This window comes from Clarias gariepinus, chromosome 14, assembly GCF_024256425.1.
Source record: "Clarias gariepinus isolate MV-2021 ecotype Netherlands chromosome 14, CGAR_prim_01v2, whole genome shotgun sequence".
Taxonomy (NCBI): Eukaryota; Metazoa; Chordata; class Actinopteri; order Siluriformes; family Clariidae; genus Clarias; species Clarias gariepinus.
Window position 1 is genome coordinate 25,288,770 of NC_071113.1, and position 27,366 is coordinate 25,316,135.

General features: G+C 38.6%; 1 protein-coding gene across 2 annotated transcripts; it reads left to right on the top strand.

The window, feature by feature from the left end:
- The first annotated feature begins 1,534 nt into the window (after window positions 1-1,534).
- Window positions 1,535-27,366, top strand: LOC128541329 (rho GTPase-activating protein SYDE1). Of its 2 annotated transcripts, none has more exons than XM_053511696.1 (8): window positions 1,535-1,776; window positions 16,819-17,481; window positions 18,748-19,677; window positions 22,069-22,298; window positions 23,159-23,285; window positions 23,446-23,612; window positions 23,965-24,250; window positions 24,337-27,366. In XM_053511696.1, the coding sequence occupies exons 1-8, from the start codon at window positions 1,686-1,688 to the stop codon at window positions 24,768-24,770; spliced, it is 2,928 nt and encodes a 975-aa protein (XP_053367671.1). In that variant the 5' UTR covers window positions 1,535-1,685; the 3' UTR covers window positions 24,771-27,366. The 2 variants fall into 2 exon arrangements, with proteins under 2 accessions (XP_053367671.1, XP_053367672.1); XM_053511697.1 differs by having other exon boundaries at window positions 1,535-1,770.

The following is a 27,366-nucleotide window of genomic DNA, read 5'->3' on the forward strand; positions in this document are numbered from 1 at the left end:
TAGCTTCCGGCTATACTATAGAAAGCTGATTGTCACGTGGCTCTGAGGAAACATGATAATCTTCGGGCTATAAGCAAGAGTTGTAGCTTTGATGGTGCACCAATGATGGACAGGAATTGGCTTTGTCTTAAATAGGAAGAAATAATAATAAAAAGACAGTCTTTACCTAATTGCGTGTTGTTCTTTTTCTACACATTTACTGTTATTGGTATGATGGGTGCCAATGGAGTTTAAAGTAATAAAGCTAAACTACTGTAGTAATAAAGCTAAACTAGTATTTCAGATGTAGCACTAACTTAGCTAGCAACTGGTTTCTAGCAAAGGTAAGCATTAGCCGGCAATAAAACAGGAGAATAAAATCTATTTAAGTACAGTATTTCAAATTTTTCAAGCACAAAGTAAATTATTATGTAGACATCTAAAATGTTTATTTTAATTTCAAAATGTACAGCAGAACCTCATTACGAAATTTCCACATAAAGATTTGAAAATTTTTAAGAAATTTGCATTGCCATACAAAGCATTTTCGGCATACAAACGATAGAATAAACCGAACCAAACGCCAGCTAGGTTATGCGTACTTGCGGGTTTTTATCGGAGGAAAGCAAAGTGAAGCAAATTCACGAATGTTTCCATTTTTTTCAGTCAACGAACGCTGTTTAGAAAGAGTTAACCCATGTGTTCAAAAGCTACGTGATTTTTCACTCGTTTCTTCATAATCTTGGTAAAATCACAATACAAATTTTCGCCCTAAGAAGTCACCTCAACAACGCATTAAAATTAATGTGCCAAGACTTCTCTGTATATGACTTGCGACTTTTGCACAAAACCGGAAGTATTGCCAAAAATCATGCAATGCACCTTTCTTTGATGCACTACTTTGCTTTAATTAAAAAGTGTGGTGTCTCTTTTTTGAAGAATCTGTTCCTCTTTGTTTGTGTGTATTTGTTTTCAACACTATGCCAGATGTGTTTCTTCCTCAAATATTATATTAACCCTAGTCACGTGATAAGCGACTACGCCTTCATTCGGTAATGTTCGGAACAGTTCATGGTAAAAAAAAAAAAAAAAAAAAAAATGACTTGTACTTTTAAAATGAGAAAATGTGAGTATTATTATTAATTTGGTCATAGAAACAACCAAAAACAACCAGAAAACACGCGATCGGGTGAATCTGTTCTATTTCTTTGTGACCCATTTTTTACTTTTTTCATTAGTCATGTTTTTATAGTTGGTTAAACTGAAATAAAATTAAGTTAATCATACCGCCTATGGGTTTTTTTACACAAATATTTTAATTAGGCTACATTGTAATTAATCCCCCCTTAAATGAATATACACTTACTGTACAGTGATTTAATGCGTGAATCACAAAGGCCTGCACGGACAGCACTGTAGTTGCGAGCCATGTAATTCGCCAAGCAATTTCGAACTCAATTTCCCAGAAACACTCGGGGTTTTTTTCTGCTCCAATTAGAATCGAGGACAAGAAAAATACTTTGGGAAAGAATCTGAGGAATTTGTTTCCTGTGAAAGTTACTGAGTAGCGCAGGGATGCAGACACTGTTTCTCATGAGCAACATGCGGAGTACAATGTAACCGGCTTAAATGTAGCGCGGCTTTTATTTCTCTAGTCTTTTTTTTCTCTCTCTCGTGATTCCAGCAGGACGGAATAAACTCCGGGAATGGCTGAGCCCTTACTGAAGCGGACCCTGTCCAAACTCCGGGGCAGAGAGAGATCCCGGCGCAAAACCGAGCCCAGAGTCAGCGGTAACGGTACTCCTGCTTCTAACACCAAACTCACATCACAATCATGTTTACTGTTTATGTGAAATGTTAAGCTGTTTATCTTTGTTTTGTAAGCAAACCTCTGTTTATTGCTTGTAAGTGAAAAACAAAACATGCAGTCAGAAGGAGAAAGGTCTGGGGCATGAAATGATTAGGACTGATGTGTGCTTTGTTAAGCTAAATTAATGATTAAGGATGCTCGAGACTTGAGTTTGATCCTGAGTAAATTAGGAGATGCATAATTCATGTCTGTCTTAGAAACACTGGATCATTTCATTTCCATCCAAGCAGTATTGAGCAATTATAGCTGGGTGGTTTGTAAGACCCTACCTCCTGAAATTAGAGGAATAGAGGACAACTTCTGAAACTAAGAAACAGCCTGCTTGATTATTGAATTGTACACATCGTGTTTCATGCATTTAATTTCCTCTAAAACTTTTTGAAAAGTTTGAAAAATTTCATTTTTAATGCAGACTGTGACAAAAGTATCCGTGCCTTGAGGAAATTGTCCTTAATTAAAGCAATTCCAAGTATAACACACCAAATATGTTGAGACCATGAGTCCATGGGGAGCATGAGAGATGACCTTGTTGTGTGTGTTTACAAATAAAGTGCAATTACTGTATGTAGAGCATGATTTGTAAATAAAATCTTAATGTCACATGTGTGGGATCCCCAACTTTTGGGAAACACTATAATAATTTAAAAAATATAAAAGTATGCAATGATTTATTTATTTATTTATTCATTTATTTATTTACTTGTTGGGAATTTCAAGTACAAATTTAAGTGTAAAAAGATTTTTAAAACTGCACAAAGAAGGATAAAATATATCTAAAAAGAGATAATGAGCAGATCTGGACTGGAAGGTAAAATCTCGACAGTTAAGGTTGATTGAACCTTGGAATAGGAAACAGCAGTTTCATAATAGTCTTTTCATTTTGGGGTTGTTGAACCTTCAGTGTTTGTGTACACTGCCTGGTGCTCCTGGAGAGAGACTACATCAATGTATAATCCTGTAGCTATAAATTGTAAGTCCAGCTCATTGTATTGCTCTGATCAAACTAATCCAGATGTTCAGGGTCAGGGTTTTTCATCCCCAGTGTCGAAGTGCTGAGTTTTCAGTTTTTCTTATCCACATGTTTTGCTGTGTTGTTCGAGCTGCATGTGCATGGTGTAGAGTGAACAACAGAAGCAGGGAGGAGGGAGTCATCTCCTGTGTTGAATAAAGTGTTTGTTAGAGCAGGATCTTGTCACCAAACTGATGGTGCTGAACTCCTGACACACACACACAAGCACGGTCGTCAGTTGATGCGTAAGGTCAGCTCATGCCATATGGTGTCCTAGCTCCTAAAGGTCAGAGTGATAACCTGCAATTAACTCCTTCGAAGTAACTAAATCTAACTCTTCAGAAGTAAATTTACTTCATATTGAGTCATCCGGTTTCTGATGCTTCTGTTTGTTTTAACACCCGTTCATTTGGTGGTGCTACTTTCCCAGTTAAAATAACTGCTGTTTGTGGGCGTTTTTATGTCCAAGCTAAGTTTGATCAGTCTTTCATTTTAATCTCGTTGACTTGATGACATGTACGGCATAAAATACTCTGTTTTTTCAGTATCGCCACACTGACATTAAAATCTAAATTATTTTTGGATTTATACACAGATCATACATAAGGTTGGTTCCTTTTGGGCCACTGGGGCTGCTCTGGCCCCCAAGACCTCTAGAGGTGTGCTGTAGTGTCTGGCACCAGGATGTTGCCAGTAGGTCTTAGACCTCTATGGATTAAACTTGTTTGTCTGTTGCATCCCATGGTTGCTCAGTTTGCTTTCTGGGCACCAAGTGCAGTGGGCTGTTGCACTGGCTGTCCTGGTGCTTTTTATTTTTGCCAGCATTGACTTTTTTTGGTCATTATTGTTTTTTTGGTGATTTGTGCCGCTTTTTACGGTGAGTCTTGGGTGCCCGTGATCCTGACACCAGTTTACTGGTATATCATTGATGTTGAATATTAATATGTTAATGTTTTTTGGTGGTAATGTTTCAGCTGTTCAGTGTATATGTTTGCATTTGAGACAGTAAAATTTAGCATTTTCTCCTACTTGCACCACAGCATCTCTTGTTGCCTGTTAAAAAATGTAACAAGATCAGGGAAAAATATTTATATCGAATCAGCACCTACTGTGAATTTCACGATAAATTGTATCAGGGGGTGTTCCCCGGTGATTCTCATCCCTGTTATTTATTTAGGACACTGTATTAGTTTAATGGCAAACAGTTTTAGCTAGTCTAGACTCAGTAACCTAGGCTAACTGGTTAGTCTATCTCGACATTAACATTATACACAGTGGTAAGTTTTGGATAATTTATATTTGTGTAAGTATGCTAGGTCAGTCCACATTGCCATGGGCTTTAAACCAGTAGCCAAGTTTTCTACCATGTTGCCCACAGTACTTCTAGGAGACCCCTTTTTGATTCAGAAACAAACAGTCATATTTAATTATGTATTTTAATGTGCTGATTTAAAACAGGACAGTTAAAACTAATGATCTGTGACTGTTTTTAAGCTATTGGTGTTTTCATTTAAGCCCTTTATATAGGCCTACTGTATGTTTAACACGGTATGAATAAGACAGTGTAAACCTAGGTGTTCATTGTATCTGTTTATGGATGTTTAATAAAAACCAACAGTTTATTAATACTCTGATCAAATCGCTCACTTTGCTCACGACTTACTGCTCCACAGTTTAGTGGGGAAAATCTGCCAAGTGCAGTCAAACTTCACTATAGATCTTACTCCAGTTAAAATGTGTTGTAGCCCATTAGGAACACCCAGTTTAGGCGTTCCCATTTTATGGTTCGTGAATAGTGCCCCAGGAGCATATCTTGTAAACCAGAGCACACTGACAATTGTAAGCATTGTTTTTATTTTCTGAAACCCAAAACAAACCACATTTGATTACTGTTAAATATTTTTTCAGAAGCACTTTGGTAGTACAGCATTGCTGTAGTAGGAATGTCATATAATGTTTGTAATAAAAGAAACAAATTTAACTAAAGCTCCATCTATATTGGCCCAGGAACTCCTCTTAAATGCATTAATGGTATTATAATTATATCCAGGGGTCTGTTCTTCGTACGTCGCTTGACACATCCGAGATAAACTGACACATCTAAGATGGGATCATCATGATCTGGCTAAGTTGGTTCTTCGAGCACACCTGTTGTTGATGATTAGTGTAGCCAGATTGAGTTGTCTAGGATTATTGCACGTTTATGCGTTGGTTTAAAAGGCGATATGCATCGACAGCAGAAACACTGATCACAACACTTTTGATTGGTTGATGAAATGGCAAAAGGGTGAGCTTAATATTTTTTAGTAACACGTGTTATGCGCTGAAATGGCCCCCTGCCATAGATTGCCCCTCCGTACGTAATCACTGTCAAATGTTATATTAGAACATAAATTCATAGGTTAATGGTTTACAAATTACAAATTACATGAAAGAATAAAATAAGCAATATAGAAATTAATATGTTGTATATTTTTCAAATACAACATGTATACTTTTATATTGTTTAAAATTAGTTTTGTCCAATTTTTCATTATAAAAAATATTTATTTTTATATTTATTTTTATATTTATGACAAACCCCAGAAAAATAAATGTGTTACAAAAAAAACATTATACATGAATTTGTATTAATGGTCTTGACAGTTGTCTCATGCCTAAGGTTTATTATAATAGTTATATCATATTTGTTAATAATAAACCTATGAATTTATGTTCTAATATAATATTATAATATTTGATAGCGATTATGTGGGGGGGGCAAATATATATATATATATATATACATATATATGCAAGATACTTTTCTTTTCCCACTTGAGTCAGTCCATGTCAGTTGTGCTCTTTAACCAATCATATGTGACCTCGCCATTTCAACCAATCATAACCCGCCAGGGGCGCAGCATTAATCCTGTTTACATGAAATAAACCTGCAAGCTTACGGACATGTTGCTATGACAGCAAATGCAAGAAGCGCATAGAAGAACGAAACAATCCAAGATCAGGACAAATCCACAACAATCAAATCCAGCTAACTTAGTTAGCGACGTACGAAGAACGGACCCCAGCACTGCATGTTCCATGTTTGTTTGAATTTGGAAATATGAATATTAGTCATTATTCAATGTTTAAGGTTGGTGGTTTGTTGATAGGTTGTTGGTTTCTTGTTGGTTGATTGTTTTGGGTTGAGACAGTGGCGTAATGGTTAGCACTTTATTCTCACTCCTCCAAAAAAGTCAAGAGCCTTAAGTCCCACCTCAGTTCTGTGTACATGGAGTTTGCATGCTCTCCCATTGCATGCTTGGTTTCCTTTAAAGACATGCAGATTAGGCTAATTGGTCTGGTGTTCCCAAAGTGTGTGTGTGTGTGTGTGTGTGTGTGTGTACATGTTTGTGCTCTGCCATTAATTGGCACCCCATCTAGACTGTTCCCAGAATAATGCCACATAGTGACGTGGGATAGCCTCCAAGCCTTCCACAACCCTGTACAGGATAAGCAGTATAGCGAAGCAAGATAAATGATGGTTGGTTGGTGTTGTAGAACATTGCTATTAGATTGGCGTCATATGATCATGATGGACTTTATAAATCCACCTTAAGCTCTACCAATATTGGTCCAGGAACTTAAAATTGGTCAGGAATCTCAAATCCATTAATGTTGTTATAATTATATCCAGTACTGCAGGTCAAAGTTATAATTAAGAATGGAATGAAGAGATGTTTGGATTTTAAAACATTACTACTTCATTACTGATAAAAGTCATTACTTGATCTATTCAGTACTCAGTCAGAAAAACACATCACAATGTTTAAGGCAGTTATAGTTACAGTGGACACACCATTATCTGCAATATTACAGGCTGCCTTTTGTCAGAAGAGATAATGATGCTTTTCTTAGTATTCTTATCTTTAAAGGTTGTTAATATATAAAATATAGGCAGATTAAACACTGTCATTGATGACAATCATCTACAGATCACAAGAAAAGAATTCTAGCTTATTATATATAAATTATATTATATTTAAATATATTTTAAATCATGATACGAGGAAAAAGGTTAGGCTTATGCAGTGGGAACATTTAATATTGACACATGACTTACTGATACTGTGTGAATTAATGAAGTGGTTTTCTCTCTCTCTCTCTCTCTCTCTCTCTCTCTCTCTCTCTTTCTCTCTCTATCCCTCACTTGCAATGACTAAAATAGGGAAAGTAGTTTGCTGGCTGGTCTACATTAACGTGTGTGTGTGTGTGTCTGTGTGTGTGTGTGTGTCTGTGTGTGTGTGTGTGTGTGTGTGGGTAAACACCATGCCACTTTTGTTCATAGTGTGTGTGTGCTGGAGTGTTTGTCGTCAGTTCTGATGACACACTGTGAGGTATGGGGTTGGGAGAAGGGGTAAGACAAGTATCTTACAGTATGTGTGTTGGTCTGAGAGAGAGAAAGAGCGAGAAATGAGAAGGAGGGGGATGTATGATAGAGAGAGTGATCAAGACAGTATGTGAGAGGTTCTGATGTAATAAGTGTGCAAGAGGAACAAGAAATTCCTGTGATGCCTCAGGGTTCAGGCTTGTAGTTATGATTAATATATGTTTAATCTTACAGTCCAGAATATGTGTGTGTGTGTGTGAGAGAGAGAGAGTGAGAGAGAGAGAGAGAATCAAGCAGGGAAGTAATCTGTCCAGCTGCACTGTTATGGAGTTATCTTTATGTTCCTCACAGTGTGCATTAGGCTTGCTAAAAAAGCTTTCTTGTGCGTGTGTGTGTGTGTGTGTGTGTGTGTGTGTGTGTGTGTGTGTGCGCGTACGTGCATGCTGTGTAATGACTGTCAATAGAACTCTTTATCTTAAGCATCTGTGAGCCACGTGAGACTAAAGAAAACAGCACTTTCTTTCTCTTTGCTCGCTTTCCAAACCATTTTTAGCATTTCAGAATTCCTTCTGCTTACTGATTATGTACTTTAGTTTTAGTTTCAATATATAATTTATGTTTTATTTCAGTAATGTGAATTTTTCACAGAAGCAGCAACATGTAACCCAAGGTGCTTTTGTTACCAAGAAGTGATGTCAGTGTCGATGATGTTGCAGGGTGGATGGATTTTGTCCAGGATAGTTCTTTTAAATAGCATTCCCTGCACATAGTGCTTGGGAACACTGAGCACACTTTTAAAGCACACTGTGGAACAGAACACAGGATCAATATTTTCCAGCCTGTGAAGGGCACTGCACGTTCAAATTATTTCCTGGAAGTCTGAAAATCATGTGCTACCTTATACTGTAATTGTATTTTTGCATAAATTTATTTTTAAAAAGTTTACCTTACACCAAATGTGATTTACACAAAAATGTTGTTAGTTATTTAGACCTACGGCGACTTAAACACACAATCTTTATCCAAAAGACTGGCTTTGTAATTAACAAGCTGTTATTTATGGGTTTTAAATAGTCGATTGTGGTTGGTTTGGTGGGTTGTTGTTGGTTAGTTGGTTTGTGTTGTTGGCAGTTAGTGGATATGTTGCTTTCTTGATTGGTTTGTTAATGCCGGTTAATTGGGGTTGTTTGTCTGGTTGTCTGTTGGTATAGGTTAATTGGTTATTGTTGGTTAGTACATTGTTGGTGGTGGTAAGTTAATTGGTGTTGCCTGGGTGGCTGGTGGTGGGCGTTGGTGGTTGGGTTAATTTCTATAGTTGGTTAGTTCTTACGGTTGCTTGGTTTTTGGTTGTTTGGTTAGTACTTACTGTTGCTTGGTTTTTGGTTGTTTGGTTTATTCTTGCTTGGTGGTTGGTTGTTTGGTTAGTTCTTACGGTTGCTTGGTTTTTGGTTGTTAGGTTAGTTCTTACTGTTGCTTGGTTTTTGGTTGTTTGGTTAGTTCGTACTGTTGCTTGGTTTTTGGTTGTTTGGTTAGTTCGTACTGTTGCTTGGTTTTTGGTTGTTTGGTTAGTTCTTACGGTTGCTTGGTTTTTGGTTGTTTGGTTAGTTCTTACTGTTGCTTGGTTTTTGGTTGTTTGGATAGTTCTTACGGTTGCTTGGTTTTTGGTTGTTTGGTTAGTTCTTACGGTTGCTTGGTTTTTGGTTGTTTGGTTAGTTCGTACTGTTGCTTGGTTTTTGGTTGTTTGGTTTATTCTTGCTGTTGCTTGGTTTTTGGTTGTTTGGTTAGTTCTTGCTGTTGCTTGGTGGGTTGGCAGTGGTTGGTTGCTGTTGTTGGTTGCTCTAGGGTGTGGGTTGGCTGGTTTTGGTTGGTTGGTTGTTAATTTTGTTCTGGAGCATCAAGCTGGGACTTGGATTAAAAATTGTGGATGTGTGTCAATATGCTTATTTAATTTGTTCATGGAAAAAAAATCCTATATCCTCCACTTTTTCTGTGCTGTCTTTGTGTTTCTTAGCATGACTCTTCTAGACGTGTCATCTCAAAAATAGTCTCTAATAATACCAAAGTATCCGATTGAGACACTGTTTTGGGGATCTCGGATCGTCAGTGAAGTACTTTATTCATTACGAGACCGGTCTTCCTCCAGGTCTGCATCCTGTCAGTGTGATGAAGATTAGCCTATTTATATTCTCAATCCGCTTGTCTTTTTTTACCCCTTCCTCTTCCTGGACTTCCTGACAGCAGCTTTGCTGAACTCTTCAGTTTGTTACTGTAGACTTACAGTAAGAAATAGATAAGATAAACATTAAAAATGGAATACTGGTATAAATAATGCTTCCATTAACATAGCTGTTCTTGTGGAGCAGATCAGACAGACTACTTCACCCAGTCATGAGAGGGCAGAGGAAAGATGTGATGATGTGTAATGAAGGAAAATTTTATTACAAACTTGCCTTACAAATGTGCACGTGTGTGTGTGTGTGTTTGGCCTGGTGCGGTTAAAGAAAAAGAGACCGGGAGAATCCGTCTGTAATCGGTTAACCAGTAAATGACGAAGCTAATCTGTTGTAAATGTCTCATTTACTGTCTGCTCTGGGGCTGTGGCTTGATTATGTAACTCTTCCAAATAAACAAATCAGGACAGTTCAAAGTGGGACATGCTGATGTTTACAGTGGAGTATCCCCCACTGCGTGTGTGTAAGACGTCAGGATGTATGGACATTTATCCCACTATCTGATCTGCTGAGAAAGCAAGACAGTGGAAGGGCTTGAGACATTAGTGAGTGTACAAGTAAAGGAGACTTAGGTGTATGAGTGTCATGAGTGAAGGGTGGGAACGCAATCACAGCTGACTAAGAGGTGCCACTGTAGGTGGGAAGGGGGGCGATTGCAGGAGAATGAGGGGCATGAGTGCAGATGGGTGGGTAGTGGGAGTGTAGGGTGTGAGGGGTACGAGTACAATGGTGTAATGTGTGCGAGGGAAGGAGAGTGAGAGGTACGCGTGCAGGGGATCGAGAGGTACAAGTGCAGAAAAATAATGAGTGAGAGCGCAATGCAGCAAGCGGTGCGAGTGTAGTAATGTAAGAGGTACGAGTGATGGGACTCCAAATGAGAGTTAGAGACAGTGAGTGAAGAAGAGGGAGCACATGAGTGGAATAAAGCTTTAGGGAACTACAGAGTTAGGAAGAAAATGAGGTAGTAAAAGACTTATACTAGGACATAATCTTCAGTAATGATTTTTAGGGAAACTCTTTAGCTTTTTACAGGCGTGCACACACAGAGAAATGCATCATGGGAAAGCCATGTGTACTGTGGGAAAGGAGACCATAGTGCCCTGTGGACTTCATCTTGATCATTTTCTGGCATCTGCAGTAGAAATGAGTTAATAATTGATGGTATTATGTGTCATGATATTATAAACACTTTCTCAGGATATTGTTCTATTCAGGAGGCAGTCTAGCTCCCGTATTAAATCAGACAAAAAGTAGTTACAACAGAGTTGTTAGGCAACAAGAAACCACTTATGTCAAGCATAGAATGAGCTTATAAAATGGATTGAGCTGACAGTAATGATTTAGCTATCATTGTTAAGGCAATTTTTTTCCAGAAAAGTTGGTAGATTGGTAGTTTTGTATGACCACAGTTACTATGTTATTACACTCTTCCATTGCAAGCCAGACTTTCAGGAACAACCGCCAACATTGTGTAATGCACATGAAATTTAAGCCATTAGAAAAATTAGACTTGGGCGTTTTCACATTAGGGCAATCGTTGGAGAGGTACAGTACAGCATGCTCATCAGAGATCACATCAGATATGAAAGCCAGTTGTACCTGAACAGAGATTGTTGTTCAGATGCAACGTCATCTGTGCCATCAGTCTCCTCCGAAATCTTAATGTGTGCATAGCATGCACCAATCTTATCCTCTAACCTACATATCCATAGCTGATAAAGTAGGAAGGCACACACCTTGCTATTAAACCAAGTAGGGGTATACTGCCACCTGCCGTGTCATAGAGTGTAAATACGCAAGTGTACCCCAGTACAGAGAACAAAAATAATGTGAATGCTGGCCAGCGGAGGAGTAGGGGGGAGGGAAGCAATCATTCCTGTGCAGAGGGCATATTAATCGTAAAAATAACTTTGGACTAGGTTCCACTAGCACCTGATCTATATAAAAAGGGATAAATTTACCTGGAAAAAAAAAAAAAAATTCTGGTGTATAGTGGAACCATTTTGCAACTATAAAATCTGCTCAATCCAAGCACCCAAGCATGACAAGGCAGCAATATTTTATCCTTACATCTCCAAGAATCTAAATCCAAGGAAGGAATATAAAGTTACAAAAATACAAGTTAAATTGTATCTTTCTTTTAAAACTATTTCTCATGTTTAAGTCATAATTAAATTGCACTGTTAATTCTTTTATATTGTCCAATCACAAATTCTATAACACCAGGCAGGCAATTATTGAGTAATTGTGTTACTTTTAAGTTAAATGGTAAAAGGTAAATCGTATGTAAAAAAAAAGTGCCAAGGTATGTTCAGAAATGTTCTGTCATAAATAAATATGCAAAAAGATCCATTGGAATGCACAAATTGATTTCGACCTATGTTAAGATATATGATAAAGTAAAAGCTAATATGTGTTGTTTTTTTGAAGAAAAAAAAAAAAGAAAACTTTTCATTTCACTCAGCAATAGCTTCTCTTCCTAAAACTATCCAACACTGAGCGCTTAGCCAGTAGTCAGTATTAGTCAGGGTATAACCATTTGTATGCACTGGATGATTTCATGGTAATCAGCTTTCAACTTGCATGTTAAGTTAAACCTGTAAGTTAAAGATTAAATAAAAGCCAACAACAAAAATGTGATTAAAACAAAAACTTTTCACTTCACTTACCAATTGTTTGGTGTTAAACTACAATCTTGCAAACTAAATCTAAAAGCCTAAAAATGTTAACCCAATGTTAATCAAGCTATATGTTGAAAAAAGATTAAATAAAGATTAAAAGTCTGAAGCAATTTATTTTCTAACTGGCTAAGAATCTAAAACTACCGTGGGAGCTTAGCCTGTTTAAGAATGCTAGGCATTGAGACAGACATAGATAAATATGGTGTAATATCCTGCTTATCGTAAACATTGAAGCAATTACTGTGATACAAAAACACCATTTCAATACATGGCTATGGGAAATATGTTAAAATAGCTGTCCGTTTTATTAGGAAAAATTGTTTCTGTCGCATGGAAAAGTTACTCTGGAGTGATAATTATTTTTGATTTGCAGCAAAGAGGTTTAGAACAGTTCTGCATTCTCACAGGATGTCTCAAATTATGTGTGTGTGTGTGTGTGTGTGTGTGTGTGTGTGTGTGTGTGTGTGTGTGTGTGTGTTCGTGTTCGGGTAGGGGCGTTAGGGCTGGTATTTTTTGGGAAAACACTTAATGGGTTGTTCGAGCCATGCATTCTCAGCAAACTTTTCCACCACTTTTCCGAACACGGCAGGACACAGCTGGAATTAAATAAGAGCTTTCAGTTCAGGGAAACACACATACACATTTTATATATATATGCCGTGAAAAAGTATTTGCTTGTTCCTTATTTTTGTAATTTTATGCATATTTGTCACAATTAAATGATTAAGTAATAAAAACAAATGTTATAAACCCGAGCAGTTAACTCGAGTAAATACAAATTGCAGTTTTGGTCCAATTTGAAAAAGTAATTGCTGAATCAATCCTAAATCATGAATGAACTGTGATTTTTGAAGTTGAATTGAATTTCCACACTCAGGCCTGATTACTGCCAGGAGAAATCCAATAAATAGAACCTGTCTGACAAAGTGAAGTGCACAAAAGGATCTCAAAAGTAACATGATCTAAAGAAATCCAAGAGAAAATGAGAAACAAAGTTGTTGGATGTATCAGTCTGGAAAAGGTTACAAAGCTATTTCTACGGCTTTGGGACTCCAGCAAACCACAGTGAGAGCCATTATTCACAAATCGAATAAACTTGGAACAGTGGTGAACCTTCTCTGAAGTGACCAGCCTACCAAATTTACTAAAAAGAGCACGAGGATGACTCATCCAGGAGCTCATAAAAGAACACACACTCATCTCCTGCATGTCAGACACATTTCAGCACAGCACATGCAAGTCATCAGAAAATGCTAAGTTAAGAGATATCAGCTTTGTTGCATCCTTTTTGGTAATGATCAGCAATCTTTTATTTTGATCTTTTATTAAAGGGAACCTATTATGCAAAATTAACTTTTTTGTCCTTATTTTATTTTGGGTTTAAACAAGCCAGTTAGATTTTTCCCTATTGTGACCTCATATAAGCACTACACTGGCTTGTTGTTTAGAAGGAGTGAAATTTTAGTATTGTACAAAAAAGCATTATTTTAGGAATATTTTAGGTGGATAATTACCTTTTGTTCTTTGCCCCACGGGTCTAAGACATGTGTTCAATTTTCAAATATAAGACCTTTTAAACTCTACACTGCATAGTTTGGGTGAACGTTGCCTAAAATTTCTGTTCTTGGCTAACAGGAGTGGAACCTTTTCCTTGGAGGATGCTGTAGATCTGGCGGTGTGAGCAACGTCAAAATTGCCAACTGTTCACCTTCCCTGTTTAATTTTCATTTGGATTTTATAAAGTTGGATTATAAAGGTTTGCCCAGTAATCTGAAGAAAGTGCTGTAAACTTATGCAGTTTAAGCAAGAACATAAATATTTAATAGGCTGTGTTTTATTAGAAACATATAATTATTTTTTATTTAAGTTACAAAATGTTTGTGTATGCTTTTATAGTTCTTAGGGGGGAAAAAAGAAAAAATCAGAATCAGTTAAAATTGATAATGACATGGACTTTTAAAAGAAACCGAATCAGTATCAGACAAGAAAATTGCTTTTTATTGTATATATTTTGTATATAATTGTATATATAGCCTAAGCATATGTAGCAGTGCTGTTTGAAGTGAGTGAATCAGGATTTAGGTCTCTGTAGTCAAGCATAAAGTGTTTGGCAGAAATGAATGAATGGTTATTACATTAAAAGTAAAAAAGCAAATGACTGAGAGGGAGAGATTGTATAAACTAAACTTTTTACTCAGCTTTTCCTGTAAAGTTTTTATTAAGCGCGCACAATACTTTCATTGAGCTTACATCAGTACTTCTCCGTACGACTTTGTAGCGCAGTGTTGTGTGTGTTTGTATGGATTGTGAGCAGAGCCCATGTGACAGCAGTTTTTATTCAGTGGTGTTATTATAACGGAGCTTAAAGCTTGAGTGTCCTCCACATTCCTCATTATGTTTAAAGACAAGATGTTCTGTGCCGGATTAATTAATCAGGTGTGTGTGTGTGTATGTGTGTGTATGTGTGTGTGTGTGCGCGCGCGTCCTTTTCTCCCAGCATCCATGCAGTAAGGGGAACATGAACCTCTGCCCTGTGGGTGTGTATTTTTGGACACAGTAATGAATAGTGAATAGGGTTAACTGTGTGTGTGTGTGTGTAAAGCTATAAGGGAGACTGCTGTAACAGACTGGTCATTGATGAGTGTTAGGCTGCACAACAGCTGCTTGTTTAGTATTATGATGACGAAGGGGCGCGTGTGTATGTGTGTGTTTTTCCTATTTTCCATTTTTTAAAGTTTTGTGTTTCTTTAACGTTTCTTTTTCCCTCTCGGCCTCTTTAAGTCTCTTTTTCTCTTTTTGCCCTTTTTTGTCTTCCTGTTCACATCTGTCTCACAACTTCTCTCTCACACCTCTTTCCTTCTGTCTTTATCCCTCCCTCTAGTGTCCCTCTAAGTATAATTTTTCTTTTTCTTGCTCTTGCTCCCTGTCTCTCTCTTTCTGTTTCTCTCCTTCATTATTTTTCTGTCCCCCCCTTCACTCGTGCCACAGGAAGTTGTTATCAGGTCTAGTAAACCTCCATCCTGTGTGTGTCCCTGCTGGCATGCATGTTTGTGTGTATCCGTGCATGTGCATGCGTGTGTGTGTTGAAATGCCCCTCTTCCTCTATAAAGCTGTAATCTACTGCTCCTGAGAGGTCCTTGACCTGCTGTTGGAGAGCTGACCCTGTCTCTGTATCAAACACGTTACAATCACTTAGTGATACTTAGTCGTGACCTACATGGATTACCATGAATTAGAGCCGATTTCTAGTTTCTGTAGCAGCACGTGTGTTCAAATGATTACAGGAACAGAAACACTAGCTTTGAAAATAAGTTTAAAGCAGATTGATGCTGGTGAAATCTGGCCTCGATTCAAGATGCTTGACATTGATGGAACGCTGGACAGAATTTAATGAAGCTTTGCCAGTCCTTCAGTATTTGCTTCGAGTTAAACCTGTCCTCCGCGTTTCGTGCCAGATTATAAACCGCAAGATTTGACAGCGTACTGTGCATGTGGCTGTGGGCAAACTGTGGGCGCGTCTTAAATCGACTAATCGAATTTAATGAAACTGAGTACTTAGATATAACCTGCACCATAAGTGAAATCACAATGTTGAGTAGTAGCATGAACAGTTATGTGCCAAATTTAATAATCTACTTTAAAATAAGCTATTGGCTCAATGTAAACAAACACCTGCACCGATTTATACTAATTAGAAAAGCTAAACTGAATATTTTACCTGAGATTAGTTCATATTTTTACCTCTGAAATACTGCAGTGCATCCATTAGAGCAAAACTGTCCTGCTATCTGGGTTTGAGTGTGACGTTGCTATCTTCTTGTCAGTCAGAACGATGCTAACCAATTGGGTGCATCCGTGAGCTTAGTGTGTTCAGCTGCTTTCTGATCTCGCATGAGCGATCATTAGAAATTATGTATCATTGTCTTTACTTGTTTAAGAGGAAGCACATGTTCAACTCTTCAGCTGCTAGTTGTTGTGTGTGCTGGACTCATCCATTTAAAATCTGGTCAGCAGTAGTGATGGATGATGGAGGAACCTTTAAAAAATGGGAACTCTGTTGTGATTTAGTGGAAGCAGATTAATGTGTTAGCAGTAAATACATTTTTGATCACTTTTGTCATCTCAGGTACACTGTCATTACAGTAATAAGCATATCTGACTGAGATGTTCACAGTCCCTTAGGTTTTAACCTGAATTCAGGAGCTGACTAAGATATTCTCTGTGTCATGTTGATCTGTTAAGCTGCAGCGAGAAGAAGCTTCCAGATGTGCAGGATGTGAGAGAGAAAAGGAGGGGGTAGAGCCGAAGCAAAAGAAACAGAAGGGGGAAATATGGAGAGGGAGGGGGAAAAAAAAGTCACATTCTGACTTCTCTGACTGTGTTTGCGCTCCTCCTACTCTTTTTCTTTCCCAGTCCTTTATGTGTTTTGTTATGTGCTGTAGAAATGCATGTCAGAAATGTTATTTTTGGAGAAGAATGCACTCCTATTAAATGATGCAAAGGTCGATGACTGTCTCAGGCAACACATGGATTATTCATTAAACTTAATCACTCTCCGTTTCGTGGCTTCGGCTTTGCGCTGATCCAAAGAGCCATTCTTTATGTAGGTAGTCACATACCCAAGTGCCAAATAGGGTCTAATAGACGGTCTAATAGACAGTCTGTTTCCTCTCTCTCAGATGGACCGAGGAAGACCGAGCTCGTCCATAGCTCTTCATCATCCTCGGTGACCGAGATTGCAGATGATTTCACGAGATACACACAGATCACTGTGGCCAAAAAACAGAATTGGGCAAAACTCTCCTCCGTCTCCCAACAGCTCCCAAGCCTGAGCTCTGTGTCTCAGGAGCGAGAAAGCTGCTCAAGCAAGGCCCAGGCTTCCAAACAGGCCTCTCTCAGGGAAAATGGTTTCGAGGGGAGATGGAAAGATATACATAAAGATGCGACCTACCCCAGAGTTTGCCAGAAAGCTGACATGGCTGAAGGTGCTGAAACAGGTTTTCCTGAGTTAGTAACCCCTCCGGTCAAAGAATACTGCGCCTCCTTGGGCATTGGGAAGCTCTCCGGGCAGGGAGTGTACCTTCAGCACCTGGAAAGGAGCAGCCGAGCTTGGGTGCTCTCTTCAGGAAAGACCCAGGGTCCGGATGAGGCCTATACAACCTGCTTCACTGAGAGACGGCATGTGATTGAGAGCGAGAGCAACATTTGGTACAACCCAATCCCAGAGGAAGAGGATGCTCGGGCTGGCGGAGAGAAGCTGAAGGAGAAGAAAAAGGAGAAGGATGTACTCGAAGATCCATGGAAAAGAAGAGAGATAAAGGGAGCATCAGAGGAACGGAGAGGTGAGAAAATAGTTCAGTGAAGAACAAATGTTTGAGCCACTGTAATAAATCGAGTACAATTATTAATACAAATTTACTTTTTTCTTTCCTCTAAGCTATCCATATGACTTATACTTATGACTTATGACTTATACTTATACAGAACTATACAAGTATAGTCTAGCTATACAGCTATTTCTGTATAGTCTCTGTATAATAGTTAAATTTGTATTAAATCCACCTTAACTTGGCAAGGTACCAAAGATTTGGGATTGCTGAAGCTTCATATGGGTCTCAGCTGAATTTTGAAATGGCTTATTTCATGGAAAGAGGGTTGTGGAATTTGACCCAGATTACTTACATTGTACTTGTGTTTTAGGTGTCAAACTTCAAGGTTGGTGTGCAGAGCAAGATTTTTGCCAATGTGCTATATGTATACACACCTTAATTCTGATTTATGACAGAACAAGCCAACCTTTAAGGTTGCTTAATTACCCTGTGGGCTTCTGTTAATTTTATATATTTTTTCTCAGGGTTTCAAAATCCATTTTATTAGTCACTGAGCACAGCGTAACAGGAAATGATTAGCATTCCATGCCTTGTAATAGTCTGTGGGAGATGTTTTTCCCCTGACATTCCCCATGACATTCAAATTGATTTTAATCATTAAGGAATGTGAGTCCAATAGAATAAGACAGAATGGCATTTCTTTTCAGTTTTGTAATGATGTTTCGAACACTTCCTGCTTTATTCACTAACTTTACATCTTTCCAAATAGGTCATGTTTTTATGAGTTTTTTTTTTTAACAACATGTTTTATGAGATAACAGAAGACCGAAATGAGAAGCAGTAATTATTGGCACCCTTGACAAGAAGGGGCTGAATCTTTGCGATGACTTACTTTCTATTCGTGCAATAAATGATGCAACATGAAGATGAGTGACAGACCTTGTTGAAAAACTAACAACAAAGTGTCTCTATAGGGTGTTGGCCTTACTTTAATGCATTGTTGATGCTAAACATTTCTACAAAACAATCCTTACCACCCTAGATGTGGTTTAGCTGTCACGTTAGATGAATAAAGAAAATGGTGGAATTACTAAGAAGAGTTTTAATTTTTCATCTTCAACATTGAAACTGTAAAATCTAAATTTCCTAAGAAACTCCACATCACTCTTTCAGAATGATCAGTTTGTGATTAAAATTCATAAGTTATTAGTCTCTCTGGGCTTGTGTAATATTTTCAAGCAAACATCTTAAATATTCTCTCATTTTATTTCCTCACAGATGTTCACCAACAGTCTTGTCATCCCGATGATCATTATCTGGGTCGTGGTAGTGTTAATGATGGTGCCAGTGGGACTGCGAGGGGTTCAGCAGGCTCTTCTGGCAGTCCTGGAGCACAAGCGAAAAGCTCAGGCGGAATCACGAGCAGCAGCAGCAGCAGCATGATGGAGAAGATTAAATCCCCCGGCACAGTACGGCGTCTCTCTATGAAGATGCGCAAGCTGCCAGAACTGCGTCGTAAGCTTAGTCTGCGCTCATCACGTAACCAGAGGCACGTTCAAGGACAGGGGGGTGGTATTGATGCACCAGGGGGCGCCGATGAGGCATCACCTCCCAACGCACGAAAAGAATCCTCTAGCAATGTTATCAGCAGGTACCATTTAGACACCAGCGCTCCCGCCAGACCGAAACGTCGATCATCGCGCATGCGTTCTGCAAGCAAAGGTGGTTATCTTAGCGATGGTGACTCCCCTGAGCTTCTTCCCAAACAGGGTTTGACTGAGGGGTCTCAGGGATCAGGTCAAGACACACCGGCGTCATCAACAGCTCGCGGGTGGCAGGACGCAGTAGGCTCATTCCGGCACTACTCGCTAGCAGAGCAGCCGAAGTGCGCCCAGAGGGTGTCCGGTCTCCTCACAGTGCATCTGCTCGGTGTCTCTGAACTCGTGCGATCTCGCACGGCTAAAGACGTCTTCTGTGCCATCCAGGTGGATGGAGTGACACGAGCCCGCACTGCTTTGCTCACCTGCTACGAGACGTCGCTCTCACTGAACCACACCTTCAACCTGGAGCTAGAGCGAGCGCGCATGCTAAAGCTGATTGTTCTCACACCAAGTGCTAATCATTTAGATGAATCTACTGGTCCTGTTGGTCAATCACGCAACCGGGTATGTTGCCTCGGCGCCGTGGCAATCCCTCCTCTGTTTAAAGGTAAGAGATTTGGGAGTGCATGTTTTATTCTTGGGTACATATTCATTCATTCAGTTGATCATCTATTAATTTGCTTTTTTAATTAGCTATTACTGTTTAACATGAAATTTGTATTGAAGCAGGCTCAGTTTAAAGAGTTCAGGGCATTTTTGTATGAATGGGTTCGTCATGTAATATGATTGACTAAGAAGTGTGTGTAATGTTCCTCACGTTGTTCATTTGAGCTGCATTTACATCATATCGTTTGTAGAGGAGAGCTAGACATCAGCCTTACATGAAGTATGCTTAAGGTCTTAATACTGCCTTAACGTCCTGTTGGAAATATGATTTCATTATAACTCAGGGTCTTGTAAATACAGCTGCTGCAACTCAAAATTACTAGTCGGAATTGGAAATTTCAAATCTGATATGATTATCATGGATGATGTGTGAGCAATTGAGTAAAACAAGGGACCTTGATAAAACTTAATCCTGAGTAATACACTGATCCAAGCAAATTTAAAAACATTCGGCTACACTATAAGATAATTTCTTCATTTGTACAGAAGCGCTGTAAATCATAGGTGACTGTTGATTCGATTCAGTAGTTTTAATAGCACTAATATTAGCGATAATCTTTTTTCCTGCTCCACACTCCCATCCACTAGGTGGCAGTATTGTACCAATCGCATATAATTTAAAAGATAAAGATGCAATAATCTTGCTAAGCATGAAAATGCAAAAGATGCAAGCAGTTTTTTTTTTTTTTTTTTTTCCTGCAAAAAAATCTGTGGTGTATTTTTCAGTTGTAAATGTTTCTAAATTCACAGCCGGAGGCACAGAGAGAGCTGATTGACCGAGCTCTCTCAGGGGGGAGGGATGGGAGGTACTTACGCTCCCACATTAATCACGGCTCTACAGCCAATCAGGGGCGTCCGGAGCTCGCGCACGGGGAAGGAGCGGCTAGCGCTTTCCTCCGAGTGTGTTACTCCGCCCCAACGGTGCGTGAGCGAGCAGTTCGAAAAGATGCGGTCGGCTGACGTCACGCGGTTCGGAGGAAACACGTGATAGTCTTCGCCCTCCCGGCTGAATGGTAGTAGTAGCCTTAATGTGGGAGCCCCCTAGTGACGGGGAGGAATTGGCCGCGACTAAATTAGGGGAGAAAATTGGAAAAAATATATATATTTAAATAAAGTAAATGTTTCTAAATAATTGTTTGTTAAAAAAAGAATCCAAAGCCTAAACAATTAAGTTTAGTTAAATAAATTAAATTCAAATTTGATTTGTCACATACACAGTCATACACAGTACGATATGCAGTGAAATGCTTGTAGGACCGCCGGTGACCTTAAAAAGAAAATAAAAACCATATAAGAAATAAATATTAATAAAAAGAAATACGAAAGAAAATAAATGTAACTAGTAAAATAAACAAACTGTACAAATAAGGGCATACAAAATGAGCCTACAAAAGATTAATTAAATCGCACAGCTGTACTATACATACACATGTTCATACTGGTTAGATGATTTACTAAGATTTTCCTGAATTATTATTTTGCATTTACGTTTCTTCATCCTCCGTGTGTGTTTACGGAAAACTCTGAGAGCTGTTCAAAGCGAAATCCGGTCCTAGAATAGATCTGGTAAAGGTCTGATACTTGTGCTGCAAGCTTAGGTTTCCCTCCAGTGAGATAGCTGCAGCTGTACAGAGCAAACTGAAATCACGACGCCTGCCTTCATGCAAACATCCGAACGAAGCTAATCTAACTGTAGTTTCCCCCAAATTACTAGTCTAACTGTAGTTTCCCCCAAATTAACTGTTTATGTATTTACTCTAAACACATCAATATGTTAAATCCCCATTTACGTCACGTGTAATTCAAACCAGATGTAGAGGGATGGTATTTAGTGTGAGCATTAGTGTCACTCCAGCCATAAGCGTGTGAGTTTTGGCAGAGCCTGTGGGTATTAGCCGGTATTAGCTATCTAGCTAGCTATCACTTGTATGTAATGGTGTCGATGTCAAATAAACAAATTCCTTTATTGCTTTACACACACTTCATTTGAAATCTTTAAAATGATCATGGACTTCCTTTAGATACTTTGCATTCAGTGTATACACAAGTCTTGTTTGTATCATTTATTATTCCTAGTGAGCTTTCAGTTTTCTTGTAAACAGTTAGTTCGCTTTTAATTTAAACGTTAAAGTGCTAGCGGTCAGCACGGGTTTAAATGGTATTTAAAAAATGTAAAAAAAAAAATAAAAATAATTAAAAAAAAATAGGAACAGGACGTTTTACTGGATCTTGTGTCTGTTAGTGAGTTTATGCTCCCTCGGTTTTGGCCCCATTCTCCCCTTCTGGTTGTTTATGTTTTCCCCCCCTTCCCTGCTTCCCTCCCTCCCGTCAGCCTCCCGGACACAGCAGCTGTGTGTGAAGCTGGAGCCGAGGGGTTTGCTCTATCTGAAGCTGACTCTGTTGGAGCAGTGGGAGGCGCCAACGCCCCGCCTCAGCGAGCTGCCTCCTCCCTCAGTATTCGGCGTGGAGCTGCGCCGCCTGGTGGAGAAAGAGGTGTGCAACCTCAAAGTGCCTCTCATCATTCAGAAATGTGTGGCTGAGATTGAAAAGAGGGGACTCAAGGTAAAACTCTAATTTCTGTTTTTTGTTTTTTTTTTAAATGCATGAATTGAAATTTAACCAAAATATATATAATGCATAATTTTACTGTTAAACATTTAAAAATGTCAGGCCTGGCTAAGTGAGGGGTGAAATGCAAATTATGCAAATTATTTAACAAATAATTATATTTTATTGCTGCTAATTTGCTTTTCCTTGGTTTTAGAGTTTATCAGCAAAGTTCATTTAAAGACACATTTCTAATGAAGTTTTCATCCTGATTGATTAGATTTAAAAGCTGATAGCTAAATAAGAGCTATTGAGTATATTCTGATCATTCGATTAATCATTTCCAATAATCTTTAGAATAACTCATTATCAGGGTGGTCCTAGTATACATTTATCCTTCTGAAATAAATGCACCAAAAAGTTTTTTTTTTTTTTCATGGATATATATTTCATGGAAATATTTTTTATAATATTCCAGAAAGAAACATGAGTTACAGAGTTGAAAACAAAGTGATGTAAGCAAATAGTGTAGTAAGAGATTCTGCAAAGAAGAGGTGTAAAGTAGCACCACACTTTTTAATCAAAGTAAAGTTCAGATAGGAGAGGAGTTTTTCAGACTAGAGATTGTTGTTGGAGATTTTCAAGCTGCGGATTTTTATGTGATTTTTACACACTTAAATAGATTTGTATGAATCAGCCCCGGTAATTCTTGTGGTTTCGTGCCTATGCCTCAAGTCGTGAACATTTTGAAACCAAAATGTAACTTTGATAAGTTTTGAATTAGAATTTATTAATTTAAAGTCTGCAGTATATTCATTTGTTCTATAGACTGACGATATAAATGGTGTGTGTGTGTGTGTGTGTGTGATGTATAGGTTGTGGGTCTGTATCGTCTCTGTGGCTCTGCAGCAGTTAAGAAGGAGCTGCGTGATGCATTTGAAAAGGACAGTGCAGGCGTCACTCTCGATGAAGAGCTGTATCCTGATATCAATGTCATTACAGGTGTGTTACACACACATTATATGTGTGTGTGTATATATATATATATATATATATATATATATATATATATATATATATATATATATATACACACACACACATGCACACACACACACACAGCTGGTGTTCAGTATGATGTGACAGAGTGCTGTGTCTGCAGGCATTCTGAAGGATTATCTGCGTGAGCTGCCGTCTCCGCTTATCACACGGACTCTGTATGAGGTGGTGCTGGAAGCCATGTGTATGAGACCAGCCTGCAGGAATGATGACACACACCGATCACACAACACCGTCACCCTGCTGCACTGTCTGCCTGAGCCAGAGAGGGTACTGTCTGTGTGTCTAAATTAATTGTGTGTATGTATGTGTTAATCTGTGTGTGTACGTGATATCTGACTTTATTCTTTGTTTATAAATCAATTGTCTCTGTATTAATCCGTGTATGTCAGATTTGTGTGTGTAAATCCATGTGTGTGCGTGTGTATTAATAGCGTCTTAGTGGGTGTGGGTCTGTGTGTTTAAATTAATGTGATGAGAGAGAGAGAGATGTATATGAGCTGTGTGAAAGAGTTGTGTGTGAGTGTGTGTCGAGTTAGAGAACTTCCACAGCATTAACAGAATGTACATTTGTTCTCACATGCCTGATCAAATAACTCTTGTATGTGTACACTCTCTTCAGGCCACACTCTCTCTCCTGCTGGATCATCTGAGTCTGGTGGCTTCCTTCAGCGACTGTAACCTGATGACGTGTCAGAACCTTGCTGTGTGTTTCGGCCCTGTTCTGCTCACCCCGACGCAGGACTCATGGAAAGGAGCGGGGCCTTACGCTTTCCCATCGGCCCATGCCGAATCTGGAAGCAGCCAGGGAGGAAGGAGCTTAACCCACCAGGGCATGGAGATGGCGAGCGCTGTGGACTTCAAGCGGCACATCGAGGCTCTGCATTACCTGCTGCAGCTCTGGCCGAGTGAGTGAGAACTTAACGTCTTCTTTTTTTTAGTGCATGTTCCCAAATCTTACCTCCTCCAACTAAAAAAAAAAATTCTATTAAAGTTCCAACAGGAAGAGTGATTGATCAGTCACCCTACCATTTAGAGGACGAAGATGCTCCTCCTCCTCCCCACCCCCAGAATTCCCTGCAGCGTCGCTCTCAGCGACCGTTGTTACGCGTGGAGCTGCCGTTACCCCAGGACGTGGCGGTGGTCTCACGTAGGGGACGGGGCCGTCTGGAAAGCCCACCATGTAACCGCTACGCTGGCGACTGGAGCGTGTGTGGCCGGGACTTCATGAGCAACGATGACGCCGATTACGACGAGGTGGCAGGCAGCGAGAGCGATGAGGAGAAGAAGAAGGACTGGGCGTACACGGACGATTTTGCGCTGGACTTCGACGCGCCGTTTACATGCAGACTGAGTTTGAAAGACTTCGATAATCTAATCTCAGATCTGGAGCGCGAACTCGCCAAACAGATCAACATCTGCCTCTGAGGAAAAAAACTAAACAAAAACAAAACCTGTATCTGCAATGCGTTCAAATCAGTCAGCAGGAAACGAAGCAATAAGAATTAAACATTTACTATGAAGAATAAAATAATTGATCATCCACGACATGAGATGCCACTAAACATGAGACGTGTTTATTTATCAGGTTTCATGTACAAAAACCTAAAATATGTACATAAAGACCTGATGCTGGGGAAAAAAAAAAAAAAGAAAAATGCACTGCAGATACAGGTGTTCGCGCATGCAGGTTAATTATGAAGGTCGACGACAAGCAGGAACTTCTGCTTCAGTAAAGTGTGAAGTTATATTTAATAGAATACACAGACAGAGGTGTGTGTAGGGAAAATCATGCAGAGCCCCAGAAACACAGGTGTTAGGTTTCATTCACAGCACAAACACTATGAAGCAGACATGATTGGTCTAAAAGGGAACGAGTAGTAAATAATTTTTTCTAGGGATGTCATGGTAATACACCCCAGCTCCTTAATGTCCCACCAGAATCTCTGGCTTTATGGTCAGGATTCACTAACGCTACAGTTTCTACGCTATTTTACACACCATTTACTGTATTATACATTTCCTGGGGAGTTTCCTAGCAAAGCTAAATTATAGCATGTCGCTTAACGCAGCGCTCGCCAGAGGGTACAATCTCGTCGCACAATACAAATTATTAGTTAAGCAGGAAAGAAACATGCAATGATTTTTTTTCCTTGAGAGCATCATGACTGCATTGAATCTCAAACATGATCTTGATGGTCGTAAACTTGTCCTTTTTTGGACAGGTTTCCATTTGGAAAGCAGAATAAAAAAAGCTAATTAGTAGTGCTGCACATTTTGATAAAAAAAAAAAAAATCACTTTGCAGTTATTAATAATTAATATAACTATTAAATTTACTATTTTGAATTCAAAGATTTATCGAGGCTAACACCAAATAATTGGACAAATGATCTCATTAGGAGGATTTCTCTAATTAAGTAAAAAAATAAATAAATAAATACCTGTACTTCAATTATTGACAAACTCTACACAATTATCCAATTATTTGCCCATTACCTGTAATAAATTGCAACCTTCTGCATTTAAATGATTGCATGCCTCCGTTACACAATTTTGCTTTTTTTGCCATTAATTGTGCAGCACTACTAGTTACTAAGGTTACATGTCTAATTTCGGCTTGATCACATTTATTATTTTACTGCATTGTTATAAACTGCTGTTTAACCTGAACAAATTGTCCTAACTGAAAACCACATTCCAGCTCTCTCTTTTATACTAAAGTAAAGAAACCAAAGAACACAAATTTATCCATTTTTAGATACAATTAACTTTATAAAGTGACCAATAGTCACAAGTTAAATTCTATCACTAAAATGTCTCCTTTTTTTTGTGGTCAGAATTTACACTTCATTTGCTGACTTTATTTGAATGGTTTTTAAAATTATAGGGCTAAATCTGGATTTTCGATACACGACTATTGTTTTAAAGCAGCAGGAGAGCCTGTGCGGTTCCTATTCATGCACGTCGTCGTTCCCTTTAAAATAAAGATTCCCATCCAGTGTGACGCGCCAGCGGCGCTCAGGCCAAGTGTTGCATAAGGTTTTCCACTGGGACATTCCATTTCTGGTCCACACTTAATGCTGGAGATGCTTTCTCTGTTCTGTTCCTGAGTTCAGAAAGACTGCATTTTATTCTCACGCTGATGTGTTTCCTGTCCCAACTAGCCCTGTCAGTGATGCCTTAATGGAAACAGATTTTTTTCCTTTATCCTAAATGTAGATTATGAGCCAGCATAAAGTCTTGACATTTGAACTATGAATATGTTTTGGTCGCTAGAAATGCTTTTTAGCCTTTGAACTACCATTCAGGTGTTTGTAGTCCAGTACTTTTCAGTATTAGAGGGAAAATTGCAATTTGCTTTGACTGAGAAAGATAAATTACTTAATTTGCACAGTTCACTTTGAGCTTGTCGGTATTTCAGCGAAGAAGAAATGATTAATTCAGGATCTTTCAGGCCTGAAAATGAGCACAATGTGCATTAGCTAAAAAGGACACACACACAAAAACAAACTCCCAGACCAAAGACGTTTGATGGTTCTTTTGCACTTCTGTATTTTGTATATGGTTATATTATGTTGCTGCTTTCTAGGTTGAGTGCAGTACACGGTGTTGCCGTTGCTGGTGTAGCACTGTTTCTTTTACATTTGAGCATGGTACATATGTTTATCTGACTGTGATTTAGTTAAGTAAAAAAAAAAAAAAAGGACATAAGGAATTCAAAGGCCATTACAGAGCAAAGGTTGCTCATTATGCAAAATGTTGTAATCATTTTTTATTCTATATAGTATTATTTTGTATTGCACATTTACAGCAAGCACTTATTATTTTGTTCTAGGTAAAAAAAATACTCTTAAATTGGTACCTTTAAGTGCCCTTCAGTGTTAACCAAATACAAATAAAAGCACAGTATTATAATTCCTCAGCAAATTTCTCGTGTCATAAAGAGTAAACCAATATTGTATTTAACATTTGGAATTGTGTAATTTTTTTGTAAATCTTATATTAAATACTAAGTAACTGTG

Bases quoted from the DNA above. Each gene is read 5' to 3' on its own strand.
- LOC128541329 (XM_053511696.1), top strand. From the start codon at position 1,686: ATGGCTGAGCCCTTACTGAAGCGGACCCTGTCCAAACTCCGGGGCAGA. The intron at 17,482-18,747 runs GTGAGAAAATAG...ATTTCCTCACAG, and splicing joins AGCATCAGAGGAACGGAGAG to ATGTTCACCAACAGTCTTGT. The intron at 23,286-23,445 runs GTGTGTTACACA...CTGTGTCTGCAG, and splicing joins TGATATCAATGTCATTACAG to GCATTCTGAAGGATTATCTG.